The 18504-nt window shown below is 38.7% G+C and overlaps 1 protein-coding gene across 5 annotated transcripts in view; it reads right to left on the minus strand.

Moving 5' to 3' along the window:
- PPP1R9A (protein phosphatase 1 regulatory subunit 9A) overlaps window positions 1-18504 on the minus strand; it is a 149332-nt gene that overhangs the window by 53768 nt on the left and 77060 nt on the right. For all 5 annotated transcript variants that reach the window (XM_069774813.1, XM_069774818.1, XM_069774806.1 and 2 more), the window contains exons 3-5: window positions 15062-15194; window positions 14424-14544; window positions 9426-9530 (exon numbers count right to left, since the gene is read on the minus strand). In XM_069774813.1, the coding sequence (XP_069630914.1) occupies window positions 9426-9530; window positions 14424-14544; window positions 15062-15194 (359 nt within the window). The remainder of the gene's footprint in view (window positions 1-9425; window positions 9531-14423; window positions 14545-15061; window positions 15195-18504) is intronic.

Below are 18504 nucleotides of genomic sequence, written 5' to 3' on the forward strand. Positions count from 1 at the left end.
AGTTGACTTTTGCAAGGCTTTTAGCATGGTTTCCTCTGGTATCCTTGTATTCTCAAAGATCAAGCAGGTCTCCTGGGCTCTTCTATCCTTCAGGGCAGTAGTCCCATAGAATCCTGCCAAGCGGATCCCTGAACAAGCCAAAATTTGCTCTCCTGAAGTCCAGGGTTGTAATTCTAATGTTTCATTTCTCTCCAGTTCTTAAACTCCATCATTTCACGGTTAATGCTCCTAAAGGTGCCATCAACCTTCACTGAAGAACTGACCAATTCCAAACTGGTCATAAACCTGTTTGTGAGTAACAGATTTAGCAGACTGTCTCCCTTAGTTGGATCATTGAACACTCGTGTCAAGAAGTTATTTTTGACACATTCCAAAAATCTCCTGGACTACTTGCATCAAACCATGCAACCCTTCCAGTAGATGCTGGAGCAGTGTAAGTCCTCTGTAAGTCCGTAATCATAACCTCTGAACTCACTTGTCACTTGTTCCAAAGCAAGGCCTAGGTCACCCTCCCTCCCAACTAGATTATGGAACCTGTTGGCAAACGTGCTCTTGCCTTTCTTTGTCAGGTGGATCCCTTCTCTGCTCAGCATTTTTCATTCCTCCAAGAAAGTCTATAAAACTCAGTGCCTCCCCTGCAACATCAGCTGCACAGCCAGGGGCTGTTCTGCATCTGATCCTACCTGACTGGCGTGATCAAGAATACCTCTTATGCCCTTCCACCCCAGCCCCCAGAGCCTTGTGACACAGAATCATAGAACAGTTTGGGCTGGAAGGGACCTTTAAAGGTCATCTAGTCCAACCCCCCTGCAATAAGCATCTTCAGCTAGATGAGGTTGCTCAGAACCCCGTCCAACCTGGCCTTGGAAGTTTTCAGGGATGGGGCATCTACCACCTCTCTGGGCAACCTGTGCCAGTGTTTCACCACCCTCATTGTAAAATTTTCTTCCTACTATCTAATCTAAATCCACCCTCTTTTAGTTTAAAACCATTCCCCCTTGTCCTATCGCAACAGGCCCTGCTAAAAAGTTTGCCCCTACCCTTCTCATAAGCCCCCTTTAAGTACTGAAAGGCCACAATAAGGTCTCCCCAGAGCCTTCTCTTCTCCAGGCTGAACAAACCCAACTCAATTAAAATTTACAGGCTTCCCTTGATCAGGCAGGCTTTAGTAGACACCAACCACAAGGTTCCCTTTGTTGCCTTGGTTTCTAATTCTTACCCATAAGCTTTCAACCTTCTCATGGCTATTCGTCAGAGACATACTCAAGGTCTTCCTCAGCAGTATCAATGGTGCTGGTGGATGAGCAGCAAAGTAGTAGCTTAAGCGCCAGAAGAGCTTCAGCAGTCTCTCCACAGTAGCTTGGATACAAGCCCCTGATAAGCTATGCTACTATCAACACTAAATGGATATCAAGTCAGGCAATTAGGAAGTCATGTAAAAAACCCCCACACCAATATTAATGCACTTAGATTAATTATTCCCACAGAAATCAATTCTAGTCTAGGGCCTCACTGACACATAGGCTTTATTCAAGAGTACATCAAAATTAGCCACGGGATTCAATGTTTTGGCACCTCTCCAGGTTCTAGTCCTTACATTGCTCTGCTCTTCTAAGAGTGCAGGTAGAGAATCTCTTCCATCTCTTCCAGACAGACTGACAGTATCCCAACACAGTGCTTGCATAAAAGGTTTCCTAATACACAATGATCATTTAATCGGCATTCTCTATAGCACCACACAATTCTTACGGGAATGGCCAGCTCAAAGAAACACCTATGCTTTAAATCTATGCTTTAACATACCTGAATGCAAGTGAAGGACATACATCAGCTCTGTTCAAAAGGTACAAGTGCTATCTGGGAATGCTTCTAAAACCTGACTGCGTTCTGAGGCGAAACCTGCCTTCCCTCACCCTCACCCTCACCCTTGCTGGCATCCATGGGAACGAAATCCAGGAAGAAAATACAGATGGGTCACAAGTAAGCTGCTGAGTTCAGACCGTGTCCTTAATCTGGATGATTAGGTGATCCAGATTCTAGGCAAGCTGGACCACCCTCACAGCACAGTCCAGGGATAGATAAATGCTCCTACAGCATCATCCCTGTGGCTTGGTGAGCTATCCTGAAAGGATGAATGGTGGGTATTTCTGCCCAGCTGTCACAATGTTGTATCACATTAATCAAGGTGCACCAAAACTGGGTGGGAGCTTCTGCAACACAGTATCTTGGACTTTGAAAGAGTAAAAAAAAATAGCTAAATCATATCATTTACAATGATATTTCAGTTGCAGGGGTAGGAGTTTGTTTAGATCCAACCAATTGAGGATGAAGCAATTCAAAACCTGTCAAGTTGCTCCTTTTTCCAGGAAAGGAAAAGCAAAGCCACTCCTAATGAAATGCAGCCCCACTGAATCTTATTAGTTCATGTTACACTTAATTTTAAAAACAATGCTCTAGATATCTAGCAAAATGGTTTATAATTAGTCAAAATCTTTTAAATGAAGATTTCTCTATATATTTCACGCTCAAACATATAATTTCCTGTCCAAATGTGCAAACATTTTGAGAAATAACTTGCCATAAAATTCAAATTAGCAAGATCTCAGGACATAGGGACTACGTTTATGCCAGTAAACTAAACAGTGCCAGGGAATGCTCCCAAGCACTAGTAATTGATCATCTACACCATTAAATCACTGAAACAGTCTCACTGGAACAGCTTGGCCCAAGTTAACTAATATTCTACCAAATAATACTGAGACACAGTCCAGGAGTTAGCAAAGGCTATGAGTTAGCTTGGATATTCCAGTGGGCAATTTGGATATGGCCACCCTGCTCTGAAAGGTAAGAAAGTTTAATGTTATGAGCACCAACCACTCTGGTGCCAGCTGGCCTCAGTGCTGAAGAACAGCCCAAGGCACAGTTCATCTACTACAACAGGCACAGTCAAGGAATATAAACCAGCAAAGCAGTGATGAATGCAGTCTTACCTCACTGGTGCTAAGGGGTCACAGTACTCATGAGTAATTTTTCACATTGTTCAGCATGCTACTTCTGGTAGTCTTACAGAATGATTACCAGCGCATGTGTAGGAGTTCTTTGCAGAGATGAGGAAGAAAACAGCTCATATCACGGAATGTCTCAGTATAACCATAGTGGAATAAACAGGAGAAATTTACACTGTTTTGGCACTACAAGGCACCATGAATGTAGTTTCTGCAGGTCCATGATTCAGGTTTATCAAAGAAGCAGAAAGTGCGCCAAGCACACATGGCTTCTTAAGCAGCCCTTCATGATGTCCCAGCTCAGCAATCAGCATCGCAGAGCAAAGGGCTTTTCTTTCCTCTTGTTTTTCTCCCCTCAGCTCTGGCACTTGGATTCAAGGAAAAAGAAACAGACAAGGAAAGAAGGAACAAAACCATCATCCCCAGCCAGAAAAAAGACAACATAATCCAGCTCTCTGAATTGGACATGGAGTGTGGTATCTTTTGCTTTTGGGTCCTGTCTCACTACCCAGGACTGAGAAGCAGTACAAATCTCTCCTGGCTCTTCCGCAACGTGGATCTACAGTATGGAGAACGCCTGGAAAGGTTTAAAGGACACAGCTGTTTAATAGGATAAAAGCATAAGTAGGGGAAGTATGAAGGAGCAGTAGAAAATCTGTACAGGCATGCGCACTAGAAGAAGAGATGATTATCTAGGGGAAGGAGTCACAAAAATAGAGCAATGCTGCTCACTGTTACTGTGAGCAAACAGCATTCCCACCGGGGTATACTGCTGCTGGCTAGATCCTGTGGTTGACTTCATCTGTCCTCTATAGTGTCTTAGTGCTTGCAAAGACACGACTGTATAAATTAGCTTTCCAGATGTTGTGATGTTAAACAAAACTAAAAGCAGGCATGCAAATACTATTTTCTGAGACAGTATATTTTCCAGAAAAAAATCAGCTCAAGATGGGGTGAGGAATTAGCTGAAGAAGGAATAAATGACGTCTCAAGTTGGTTAATTAAGAAGCTAGTATTTTCACTTTTTGCCCTTTAACTACTCCTTGTATAAGAGCCATCTAAAAGAAAAGCAAAAACTTCTTTTTTTGTCTGAAAGATTGCATTTGCAGTACAGTAAGAGAGAAAGAAATTAGGCTGTGAACTGGAAGTGGGAGTTGAGACAAAGCCCTGCTTTGAATTAAAACCATCCAGATAAGAAAAAACAAAAAAATGGTAATAAATGATTCTTTATTAGAACAGAGAATAGTTAATAGTGGAAAGCCCCAGGGTTTGATAGTTACACTGCTATTGTTAGAACCTACTCTTCAATGATCTAGAAAATTAATTAAACATGGTGAAATTTGCTAACTAATTATTTAGATTCTTTATTAAGATGGAAGACCTTGACACATTTCAGCAGAACTTAATTAAACAAAAACTGGTAAACTCATTGGTAGGTTAGAATTAATAAAATTAATTACTTTTAACATCATGCAAATCATGAGAAACCAAACAGGTTTTGCACAGGTTCTGAATGGTTCCCTGAAAACTCAAGAACTGACTCAGAAAGCATCATGAGAGCATCCACTCAGTGCCTAGCAACAGTTTGGAAAGCTAAGAAAATGCTTAGTCACATTCATACGACAGGATATGGAAGGAGGACATGGAATTTAAAATTCGCCTCTCCAGTGGAACACTGAGTTTGTTTAACTCCCCTAAAAGAAAGCTTTCAGAGGAAAGCAGTAATGATAAAAGCATACAAGCAGCATACAAAGGACTGGGATTTTCTGATGACTCTCTCTCATGCAAGACCCTTTCTACTTATCAATGCAGTAAGTCTTCCCAGGACCATGTCCTCCTTTCCTGGGACCCCGCTTTTCCCAGAGATGCATGGGCACGAATCTTTGTATCCAGTGAGGCAGAGAAGTGCAGTCCCCACTGAAAGCTCCCATATTGTTCCTAGAATGGACAGAGACTAGGTAAGTATGGTAGAAGGACAAACTTTTCTCCATAAAAGAACTAGATTTTCTCTCTTGTGGGTGTGTTCAAGAAAAAATAGAATTCCCTGGAGGCATACAACTCTCCAAGTGACCTTTCTCTGGTGAAGCCATTAGGGTCCCCTAGCACCCTTTCATTATGATGAAGAACAGGGGGAAAGAGTGGGGTCACAGAGGCTCAACATCACCCAAGCAACTTCAAAGAACTTCAGATCTGCTACTCAGCACCACAGTCCATGAGAAGACTGCAAGCAAAATAACACAGGAGAAGCTCCGTGACAGGATAGGATTCCCACTGTCAAGCTGCCTCCTTATCTTATCTTTTATGATTGTAGGCACCACTTGCAAACTTCATGTTGATGGATTACATCCTAAATGGGGTCAGAAGCAGCACAGAACAATTAGTGATATTAGTCTGGCGCTGCCCTCTGACTGATCCACTAATCTTAAAGCAGGGGCGACACTCAACAATATCAAAAAATAACACAAATTTCAAAAGAAAACCCCTCCTGCATATAATCAAATTCTGAAATCCACTAATATGAGATATTAGTAAACTAAATAGTTAAGCAAAATTATAAAGATGACTTGATATTTACATCAATTGAAATAGCATTCATAGTTGTACTTGCCAGATTAGAGTCACGAGGACACTAATTCTCATCCCTAAAAACAGAAGCTGATTGCCAGCTGGGATTATGAAAGAATTCCCTCTCTTTCCTTTGTCTCATAGGCTACCAGAGTACATCTGGTTGGTGCTGATTATCTTCCTATAAAACATTGTAAGAAAGAATAATCGAATTTATTATCATTGGAGAAGCCAAACTGGTTGGGTCAATGATCTTCCATTATTGTATGACAATTCTTCTGAATAGTCCAGTGCTTCAAACAATGGATAAAATAATCATAGAAGCTTATATTTGCTCTTCTTTCCCCGCCTCTCACCCTCACCTAGAACAGTTCAAGAGGTAAAAGCCATGTCTTCATTTTGATGCATTCTTTACTGTGTCAGCTACAGACAGTCTGGATACATTTTTCTGGCAGAAACATTGCAAAAATCTATTCTAGGTCAATGACTTCCGCTGTCAGGATCATTCAAAGTGTTCAGAAGGCTCAAAGGAGAAGAATAAATCACTAAGCATCGGTATTAGGCAAGCTCCCTGAAGAAGTATTGACTGCATTTATTGCAAAGAATTAAGAAGTAGCTTTAATGTCATTCTGTTCATTTCATTGCAACTGATGTCACATAATAACACCTGCTACAAAAACTAGCATGCACTTTGACTAGACTAAAGACAAAACGATTGTGTATATGTATATGTAATGCTGTGGGTTATAGACGTGAAGTAATGCCAGTGAAACGCACACAAATCTCTGTGCGTAGAGGACACCAGGCAGAACAAAGCTACACACAGTTTATGCTGTGATCACAAAGGTAACTATGCTTATTAAAGCAGTTCTATACAATCCATTAAACTGACATTATTAAATAGGAGACATGAGAGTAAGTATGTATGTGGTTTCTCCTGTGAGAGAAGGATTCGTGAAGTTGCCTTGCCTTGAATTAGGTGGGGTGTGCGACTGTACATTGCCTACACACTTGTAGTTCAGCTGGGACACCCGCCGCAGGAATGGCAGAAGGTATTTATAAAGCAACAACCTTTTCCACTGCCTCTGCCTCCCACAGTGACACGGATCATTAATGGCAGCTGCCATGGGAATGGTGCACTCAGAGGTCAGTAGCACTGCTCCCTGCACTGCCAACAGGCAGGAGCTGACAGCTGGGGGCAAGTGAGGGACTTTGCCCCAGCAAATCCTCTTATTTTGTCCCTCAGGTTCTGGAGCAGTTCAGGTGCAGAGGCGAGCACTGTCTGCCAAAGAGGGTGGAGGCGAAGGATTTCTCCATCCTAGCTCTAACACAGGTGTAAGTGGGAAAGAGGATCTGTCGGAAAACAATTGTTCTCTCCACAAAACAAGCAGGAGGCAGGGCTCTTTTGTCATACAGCAAGACAAAAATATGTAATTTTCTTTCGTATCTAAATTCATCAATATTAGCTCTCGCTTACCTTACAAGCAAATGTTTAAACCTACAGTGAAACCAAAATGTCAAGCACCCTGAAATCTCTGTCTCAAAAAAACAGCTTTCTGGAACCATTTCTAATTTTGAGTATCTCAAACCAATACAGTTCATCAGTGCTAGCAGAGCATCAGACAATTCAACAGTCCAGGACCTGACCAGAAGCCAGGCAGGAGCCTGTGCCACACAATGCTTAGCCATCTCGCCAAGTCTCGCTCCAAGCCTACCACAAACCAGGAAAAAAATCATGCATTTCTCAGCTGGCCTGCATAAAGGGCAAGAGTAGTCTGAGTTTTTTTCCATGAAGTTTTAAATAAAAAAGGGGGGAGTTGCACCAAACTCTACCCATTCCTTTCCTCTAATTAGACATATACATTAGTAAGAGACTGCTAACCACACAGTATGCCAGTGTGCACATAGATTCTTATATATTTTTTATTTAATAATATTTTAATATTATTTTATATTATAATTCATATTATAATGTATTTCAAATTTTATTTTTAATTTAATATTATTTTATTAGGGTTTTTTATCTAGTTGTGACACTAATGCACTGGGTCATTTTTCCCTTGAAAGCTCAATATCTTAAGCTTACTTACAAAGAAAAATGTAGAAGCTCACAAATCTCTCTTTGATAAATGAGAGCTGTCAGAAGCCAATGATCCCAGTGCACAGGATACACAGTACACTTGACAATGTGAGCTCAACAACAATGAAGAAATACTTTTTACAGTCTACTATTTTGTGACAAAAGGGTCTAGATTGCAACCAGTCTGACTGTAATTTATTTTCCAAGAGAAGATTCTGGGAGCATTCTGTATGAAAATAGTTTTATGTTTCTTCCTTCCTCCAAACCCATTATTTTTCCATGGAAGCAAGTACTCTATTCTGTAACTTACGTAATAATAATTACATAACTAAGCCGACTATAAATGTTTATAATACATATGTTTTATGTGAGCACTTTCTTTTTTTCTTTTTTTTTTTGAGCTAAAACATCAAACATAAAATATACATAGCATTTGCTCTGTGTACCGAAACACAGGAAGACATTATTCTCTGTCATAAGGATTTCATGTTCAAATGTCCCAACTCTGCAGAAAACCTAATGAAGTATATACTCATTTTTATAGTTAAGTCAGTAGGAACACTCACAGCATATGTGAGTCTTTGCAGAAATAGTACTGATGTAACTAAAACTGTAAATGTTACACAAAAATATATTCACCTGTAATTACACTACAATTTCGAATACGTTTTTTCCTAATTAACCTCTTTCAAATAAAACCTTGATCAAACTACCCCCCAAGATTCTTCACAGAATCCACATCCCAACATTATTCCTTAATGTCGTGCAGGAACAGCTATGGAAATATAGTGGAACTATGCACGCCAGCATATAGCACCACCATCTGAGGGGGACTGCATGCATTACCACCAGTAGTTTAGTCACGGTTCAAAAGAAGTCAGCCCTGAACTCATTAATTAAAGAATTCAGCTGTATTCCTTAGAGAGGATTTTGAGAGAGAATCAAAGGGTGACTACAGAACGGCTGTGGCTTTGCAATATGCCAAAGATTTTTTTGATTTATTTTATAGAGTTAAATCTTTACTGAAATTAATAAGCTATTAAACAGAATAGCTATGCAACTGCATAGGTTTTTAAATGGCAAAACAGTTAATTTCTAGGGAAACACTGTTCTTGTTAATTTACAAACATTTTACAGTTTTGTATTTACATTAGTTCAGAATTTTACTTGTAGTATATGTTACATTTTCTAGCCTATTCATTATTTTATGGATTTTTACAGGGATGCCTTTCAATGAACCACAGCATAGGAACAGAGAGAAACTCAGAGATGGTGCAGGGACTCAGGTAGCTCAATGAATTAATACTGGGATTCGGTAGCTGTTAACACTACTACATCCAGTAATCCCTTCTCTTCTGTGCTGAGGTGGCATCTGCGAGTATCAGACTGCTCCCTACCTTACTCCTCCAACCCTGGGGCAGCAACGTGGCCAGTCTCCCCAGTAGAAGAGCAGGGAGGAGATCAGTGGCAGCACAGATTCCATCTGACCAACACCCATGACCTTCGTCATTCCAGCTAATACAGTTTGAGGTCCATGGAGGTCTAGACCAGTGAAGAGTCATCTTCCATGTGCAATTTCAGCTTGTTTCAGTGGTCATATTTTAAAAATCTAAGCCAAACCCAAAATCTGTAATACCATAGCTTATCCTTGTCTTGGGATAAAAGCAGAGAAGACACAAAAAGGCCAAAAAACTCTGATTCCACCTGGGCATACTGACACTTCTGTGAAAGAAGCCAGTATTCAATCACGATTTTTTTTCTTCTAAAATACTCACCTGACTTTCCCTTTGGTGTTTCTAAGAACAGTTGCAGCAAAATTTTGTGTAACACCAACCAGACTGATGCCATCAACTTCCACAATTTGGTCATTCACTTGGATCCTTTCAGGGGAAAAATAACAATATATAAATAATTGTGTGAATTCTTGAAGAATTTTCAACAAAACTTAGCATAGAGAGATCTTTTTAGTTTGATTTTAAACAAAGACTTCAAACAAAAACTCAGTCATAAAATGATTGTGAAAAGTGCATCATTCCTTCCATGCAGACATCTCATAAATCCAGCTTCAAAGTTACCATTACAATTAATAGCATCAATCATTCAGTCACTTTCCTTGTATATAAGTACAGCAACACAAACTCTTGAATTTGTCATATGACTTAAATTAAATGAGATACTTGAGCAGTTCTTATATCATTCTTTCCTAAGCCAATCTTGAAATACAGCATAAGACATAGCTCTGGTATTTCACACTAATGGAAAAAAAATGCAGTATTTAACTAAAACAACCTGCTCATCTGTGGAGAAAAGAGCTTGTGCATCAGACTTAATTGTGACCTACTCTCTTAAAATATTTCATCTAATTTGCTCCAAAAAGATGAATTCCCAGTGTAAGTGTGATGTTGCTGCGACAACAATAAGACCTTGGACTGTTTTAATGAGGACTCTCTCTTTGAAACCAAACACCTATTTACAGTCGATACACTGTTTGATGCAGGAAAAGTTAGGAGGAATAAAAAACATGCTGCCTTTATCTGAAGTAAACACTGCTACAAAATCCCTAGAGCAGGCATTGGACTCATCTGGATTACAAATGCTTGGAAGGAGGACTACTGTACTAAAATGTCCTCTAGAAATGCACAAACTCCTATAGTTCCAAAAATTAAAAAAAAAAAACCACCAAAACAAACCACATTCAGAACTTGTCAAAGGGAGCAATTTTCAAGTACTTACATGGACGCTACTGATCCAAACGATCAGTTTACAAAGGAACGAAGAAACAGCTATGGAAAAATCCCATTTAAATTATATGAAAATACCTAAATTAAGGTATTTAATATCTTAGGATATCTTAGTGATAAGATTTCTTTTCAGAGAACAACAGAGACTTCAAAAGAGGGCGTAAGCATTTTGACTTGGAGCATCAAATTCTCTGTCAAGTCTGGGGCAACGCTTTGCAGTTCTACAGGTGTTCAAGCAGTATCTTTAGTTCTCTGGACTCCACTGATGAGTAAGAAATACAAGATATGTTCTTCGGCAGCCTCACACCACAGAATGTCACTGTGTTCTGGTCAGGATCTCCCTTCACTGAAAAAAAATCTTTGCTACAGTGTGTAAACTCCTATCTTGAAAATAGTAGCAGGCATTTTAACCTCAGAATTTTATGTCAATTTTTGCTGAAGCATTTAATAAATACACCAATCACATTAATATTTATTGTATTTCAATACTGTAAAAATTAGTTGGTTTTTTTTTTTTACTTTAGCAAACATGAGGTGCAGTCAGATGGCCGCAGGAGTTCCAAGAAAAGAAGTTTAAGGAGTTGGTGCCCACTAAGAGGGAAGCGGTCACCCTCTCGGCTGAAAACTAAATTGTGGAAGAACAGATTCCTTCTTGATTTGTCTAGGAAGACAATTAACTCTATCCCAGCTGAAACCAGGACAGCAGTTTAGCTACAACACTTTACATACTTCACTATGCAGTGGACTAGCAGTGTTCATACAGATACGTAGTTACAGTATTTCAGGTGATCATGTTAAAGAACTGTTGCCTACAACTCCATAAGTGGCTCTGTCTTGATCTGCTGCAATTTCAGTCTGATTCCATTTGTCCTTCAGGTGTATTTTGTATCTCCTTCTTTCTTGTTTGTACAGCTCCTAAACTCATTTTCAACTCTTATTTTTATGGCCACTGTTCTCCAAACCTCCTTTCTTTCTATACATACATATATTTTCATTATATATAAACACACATACATATCAAACCACAAACCATTAACGTAATTGTTATTCGAACTATATAATCACATGTAATTAAAAAAGAAGTTTCTTGTCTGCTGCCATGTTCATTCTGTACTGCCCAGAGTAAAATACTCTCACAGCCATATTCTCCTAGCCACTTTTCTCTTCCTCGGGCATCCCCTCTCCAGCCCCACTCCCACCGTAGCTCTGTACCTGCAGCCTAGCCCAGACAAGCCACCCCAGGCACCATCTAGACCAAAATATCCTCACAGCCATGTTCTCTGGGCAGCCTTCCCTTTAGAGCCCCCTCCACCAAGAGCTCTAGGCTTCCTCTGTCTCTCAAATCTAATTTCAAAAATGAATGAAAAATTAGGGTCAGGTTGGAGAAGCCCGAGTTATAGACGTTTAACTGCTTTTATCATTAATGAAATTGGTAATTCTTCTGACAATTATTTTCTAACGCTCATGACTTAAATCTGCCTGTGTGAAGCGGCACTTCAATGAAGTAGCAACTGCAGAAGTGAACCAACTAAAGTTGAACAAATTACTTGCATAATTACTGCTCTGTACGATGAACTGAAAAATGTAACCTCTGCAGAGACAACATTTAGAGTATTTTTCAAGTTAAGAACTGTGTAATATTTCAAAACTGTTGTTCTCAATATTATCAAAATACTTTAAAATGTGAATGACTCATCACCACAATAATTTGAAAAGAATTTACTTTTTGTATTCAGCCTAATGATTGATTTCATATTTTACACACTATTAATAATCTCTCTTATTACTTATCAACATGCTTGCCTTTGGATTCATCTCGAAGCACCCTCCTTAGTTAAATACTGCCACACAACGCCTTTTGATATGACAACTAAACACTACCTGTTTGTTTGCAGCAACATGAATCAAGCCAGTGGTGCTCAATCACTGAGAAACCCCTTTGTACAGATTTTGGGTTTCCATGGGAGGCAGATATTTTATATCACGATTTGATGGGTCTTTCAATAAAAGATGGGAGTTATCCTACAGATATTGTAATGTTTTAAACTGTAGTTTCAGAAGAGCCTGGTTGAAGATTGCTATGCAGTTATTCAGAATATCTGATGAAACTACTGAAATATAGTTTTATTTTCTGTTAGGAGACTTTGTTTTGCTATCAGTGTTAATGATTAACTAGGCTTTTCACAAAGATGAAGTCAGGACCCTTTACAGTTGATGCACTTTATTACAGAACCGGCTGCTCCTGACTGAGAGGATTACATATCCCTTTCCCAAGTGAATGATCAGTCAGGCTCTCAAAGAGAAAATCAGAGGGCTATTTCTCAGCTGACTGAACATTCAGCCAGTTGAAAACCAGCACAAGTATTAGAATGGTCAAAGAAAGATATTATTTTTTCTCAGCTGACAAGCTCCTTTCAGATGCCATCTAGGGAAATGAAAGAAGAGATTTGTGATTGAACATTAACTTCTGTACCCACTCAAACATGTGAATAATGAGACGAACAGAAAATACAGATTATCATAGAGCAGTAGTGAGTGAGTCCGATTTTCAACCACAGAACTTCACACAGAATGTCAGTCGTGAGCTTAATGCCTTCTGGCTGAGCTCAAGCATACCTTTCAGAAAAACATTCACTTAAATTTAAAGTAACAGATGAAGTCATGACATCTTGAGGTGTCAGCTTCTTCACTTCCCTTCATAATTTTTAAGCCTGTGATAAATCAGTACTTGGCCTTCAACCTGGTATCTTACTGCCAAGATCTGTAAAGATACCTGCAAGCCCAATCTGGAAGACGGTATACCTCAGTAGTTTCAGAGCAATGTTATTAAACTTTGCAACCCCCTGCCATGTACAGCCTTCAGATTTAATTTGTATGGGGTTTCCACAGCAGAACAACCTTTTGTCTGGCTGAAAAGTCATAGGTGTTCATCAGTAAGGAACATGTTACTGCAACACATTTTTTAGAAGACAGCATCAACTTTTTAGAGTTTATTCTTACTCCATCTACCTTTTTTTGTGTTTGGTATTATTCATAACTAATATAACAAATCACTAATGGTTAAAAAAAAATAGAGAATGCATAAAAGTAGACTTAACTGCTAATGTATCAGGTAAGTAATATTTTATTTGCACGCAAATTTACAAAGGGTATGCACTGGAACAAAACAACAAATTATATGGGTTGGAAGATGTTTAAGAATACTTTTCATTATTAAATGACTACATAGTAAAGTGTTTTTCTAACTTTTAATGAGAAACATTGGCCTGATTGTGGCAGGTATTGTGTAATAGAAAGATAACTCTGTCCCATATGACAGGAAATACTGGATGCTCATGTTGGTAATTCTTTAACCTGCACATACCAAGTAAGCAATTCTAGAAGCAACCAGGTTTTATATGAGCATCCTATAAGACTACAAACACCAATTTATTTTTTTAGTGGGCAAGATTTATGGTACAGCTTCCTATTCCAATTGATTAATGTACTTTCGGTGCTGCAGGGGTGAAAACTGAACTCTGGAACGGAAGACTGCATAATAAGAAGTAACAGCCTGTGTTAGTAAACTTGAAAGGAGGTGTATTTATTAAGAGTTTAAGCATTCAAATATGCTAATTATTTTCCTAAATCAAATGCCGAGCAGAACTCTTTTTCGTAAGTACTGATTGTTTAAAGCTGGTTTGAAGACAAAAGAACATGTGGGAGCTCAACACCCTTAAAATCTAAACTCTTTTCAAAAGTGATACAAAATTTGGAAACTCCAGCTTTATTCACGCTAAAGCATCTGGGTTTTCAGTAGTCATGAAGACACATCTTTGGCAAATCTCTTCTCCTTAAACAATTAAAACTCAGTGCACCGAACTGGTGTCTTCTCATAACCACATCAGGTATTTGGACCTTACCAATGAAGCCTCCAAATTTTACAACTTTGATTTATCATGACATACATTAAGCGAACAACTCTTTCCTATGAAAACCATAATTCATAATAACTATTGCTGGGAAAATTTCCAAATGCTGAGTGTAGTTTACCTGCCATCTCTTTCTGCTGCCCCACCTTCTGTTACTGTTTTGACAAATATTCCCAGTTTTTCAAGGCCTGCATCTGCTCCGACTCCCATTCCAATAATGCTTATGCCAAGTCCATCTTCATCTGTGAAAAAGGCAAGCAAAAGCAGAAACTTCTTACATTTGATTTATATAGTTATTTGGTAGATAAACATTTATGCTTTGGTTCCTCCTGGTTTTCCATGTCAGTAACATTAATATCCTTTTGCTTCCTTTTAAATTAAAACTTTATTATTCTACCATTTTAATTATACACAAAAAATACTACCTTCACTCTTATATCACCTTCACCCTTATGAAGAGCTCAGAACAACAATCAAGATTTTTTGTCTTCTAGTGGAGAATGAAAATATTGCATCAAACACTGTGTAAAACCATGTGTTAATGGAGCGACACAAAACAATTCCCTTAGGGAAATAAAGAACTGCATATCTCTGAAATGCTTCTTTAATTCCTTATCGAAAAATTCTTGAAATCCAAAAAGCCAAGATGACTAGAACAGATTCATGGAAATTCAAGACAGGCTCTGTAGGCATGTGTGGAATTCCTCAGACTTGTAGATCAGTGTCACAGGAACTGGAAATGGCACACAAACTCTGTACCTTTTTCTAGTTCAACTGGGAAGAGCTCCAGCTTTTCCACACGCTTCTCGAGTTCATATTCAGCTGATGCAGCCACTGGATCAACTTCATCATTTCTCCTGTCATAGTCTTCATTGGAATACGTATTGAAAACCTGTGGAAACAAATAAAAAATCACTCAACTATCTACTCTAGAAAGACTGCCAACTCATGAGAATAGATACTGATTTTGTGCTCTGATGTTGCAGAGTTTGAAAAGGCTTTTAAAAGACAAATTTCTCCTGTTCATTCAGATTTCAGGTTTTTGCATTTGTGCTTTTTCATTCAAATAAAGCAGAAGTATGGTTGCAAAAATAAATTGAATATAAGTAATTTTTATTGTTTCTTATTATAAATGCAGAAGGTGATCTTGAATGACTAAGTTGGCCTATACATTTCAATATTTAAAACACATAATTCAACTTAATTAAGAGTGAACTATTAGTAAAGATTAGTAAAGACATCAAAAAGCAAAATACTTTGAAATTATGATCTGCATACAATCTCTGTTTCGGTCCCTATTCTTAATGAAGTTCCATTTTGCTTTCATCTAACCAAAGCTAGACCTGAAGATTTCTAATGTACGTTTTTGCTGCCTATGGATACCATTAGAGATCATACTCCATAGTATGTATTAACTTAATATTAGGAGATCGATATACACAGCCATGGGTATTTTTTTAAGTAAGCAGGTTTACAGCTTTATTTTAGCGCTAAAGCAGTAACTTAACATTGACTGCATTAACCCGATTATATTCTTTACGCTACTTTCCATCATACTTTCCGCATGAACATAGCCCTCAATCAGAGATTTTTCAGATGTTGAGTAACTTCAAACAGCCAGGAAAAGCATATTTTCAGATTTTAGAGGTCAGAGTTTGCCAGCTTAATTCACTTAACTGTCCATATTTGGCAGTAATGAAAGAATATGCATTAGTAGTAATAATTTTACCAAACTTCAGTCCCACGCATATATCATGTTCATTACTTCAAATAAAGGAAAACAATTTCCCATATTTCCTCTTCCTCTTTTACAGGCACCCTACAGAAGATACAATTACGTAGCCATGTTTTTCTGTATCACTGTTTTTCTTACAACATAAAACATATATTCAGGTCTCAAGAAGTCTGCTCTCTTACAGCCTTGCTTGGAGGCTCCTGAACGACTGCCCCTGGAGCAAGCATGCCAGCTTGCTGCCCAATGCAATGCCAGGAGCTGGGCTCATTTCCACCTGAGGTTTCACCTGCCCAAAAACCTGTCAGTACAGATTAATTTCTTTTAAATAGTAAATATACTAAAATTGCAATACAAAAATACTATTCAATACTACCGTAAGTATAGTAACGGTGTTATGGCTACCGCAAAGGTACCGCGAAAAACCTCCCAGCTTTATATAAAGTCGTGAGTGGTTGAAACAGAAAAGATGTTAGTCACTCTGTGGAAATTTTAACACCTGTATTTTACATCAATGTGAAACACTTAATAAATTGCCTCTTCCAAGAAGACTGAGATGAGAAAGGTTTTACAAGAATCCACAAACCTCTCTCACATTCATTTTTCGTGATATTGATGCAAGAAAAAGGCTTTTTAAACTAAATCATGCTCCTAAGAAGCCTTCATAAATATATCCAAAACCTAAGTAAAACAAGTCACATACTAAACACTGTCCAGTGCTGCTGAACATTTTATGCTGCTTTAGTATGTATAAGATTGGACAAAAGACACTGATGCAGAAATAAGCGTGAGGAAATGTAACAATTTACTTGGTCTAAAATAACCTGCAAAATCTATGTGCAAGTTCTGGCCATGCACAAATGGAGAAACTGTGCAAACAACCAACCCCTTCGAAATGTAAGTGATCACCTTCAACTCCTTCCCTAAGCTTCTGTGTGTGGATGCAGTAACTGCATCTGCATTGGGTATTTCGTAAAGGCCTTGAATGATGTATTAATTTCTGTTCCTATTGTTAACCCCACTGGGTGTCTGAACTCCCAGTTAAAATGGAAAATGGAGAGTGTCCATACCTGTTTAACAGCCCAACAGAAGAGTTCTGAAAAGTCTTTTGTTACTCCATGTCTTTCACAGACCTCTTTTACAGAAGATAAAGCCTTCTTCATGTTATGCACCCCTGCTTGCTGCTTCTCAAAACACTCGAAGACAGGAAGAATCATGAACATGACTTTCTGTGTAGGCCATACCAAGCTAGAAAACAACCCGCAGCTCTAACGATGCTAGCCTGTATGTAGTGAAAAAGAAGTAGGTACAGGACAGAAGGCCATCCTATTTACCTGTTGACTGAGAAGTACAACTCACAGCAACCCTCTTTACCCTGACACAAGAACAGACCAAACCAGGCAGAAGAGCCCACTCAACAGCAACGACAAGCCCTGCTGCAGGCTGGCCGGTAACCTCCCCTGGCAGCTTCCCTTCTTTGTGGTTTGCTGTCAAAGGTGACTATGCCCACTAAGGGTTCCATATCCAAACCCAACCTCATTTATGCTGACACCAACCAAACCAAGGATCAAGCAGTAGAGCTGGACCCAAACTAAAGCATTGGCCACAAACCTTTAGGTCTGAAATGCAGCAGTCATGCAAGTAAGTACGCGTAAAAAACCAACAGCTGTGAGTTTAGCTTGGATTGTCTCAATTACCAACATGACAAGAGAGACCTGTGTTTCAAATGTGGAACATAGGTGGATGTTATAAAGGAAAATGGAGATACAGTCACTAGCTGTTGAAGGATGGTAAGAGAGGCAGAGAAATATTGCTTGCTGAAGACAAAGAATAGATGAGGGTGAGGTATAGGGAAAAATTATGCTACAAAATGAGTATACTTATTTCTGGATTCCTTTTCATCATGTTAACTGACCCCATTCTTTTCCTTTTGTTTAATGACTGGTATTAGTATATTGTGGCGGCAGTTTCAGATTTGTTGCAAAGTGACTGGATATGCTTCAGGATTATTTTCTTTCAAAGCATCAAATCATATACTGAGGTCTTGTTTGGGATGATCTTTCTTAGATCAGGCAGAAGAGATGGCTTCTTGGATCTTGCTTACTGTTTTGGAATATTTAGATTTGCACATGAGAAGGGAACTAAAGATGCTGTTGATGGTGAATACAGTTATCATTATGTCTCCAAATATACCAAGCCACTCTTATCTAGCACCTTACCTAAGCATTCAATCTATCACTGATAGCATCAGGGTAAAATAGTCTATGTTTCCCACCTGGCATTAACTCACCATCTTTTGTACACTGGTCATATGATCTTGCCCACTGCCTTCAACAGGTGTTTTGACTAGGGGAAGAAAGAAGATATTCTTGTATGTCATTTACCTCATTTTGCACAATCACATTTAATGGTTGACTGATTCTATTAAATCCATCTCTAGGTGTTAAAATGCAGAAAAGAAAATTTGTGC

The sequence above is a fragment of the Haliaeetus albicilla genome, chromosome 2 (genome assembly GCF_947461875.1).
Source record: "Haliaeetus albicilla chromosome 2, bHalAlb1.1, whole genome shotgun sequence".
NCBI classification, from domain to species: domain Eukaryota; kingdom Metazoa; phylum Chordata; class Aves; order Accipitriformes; family Accipitridae; genus Haliaeetus; species Haliaeetus albicilla.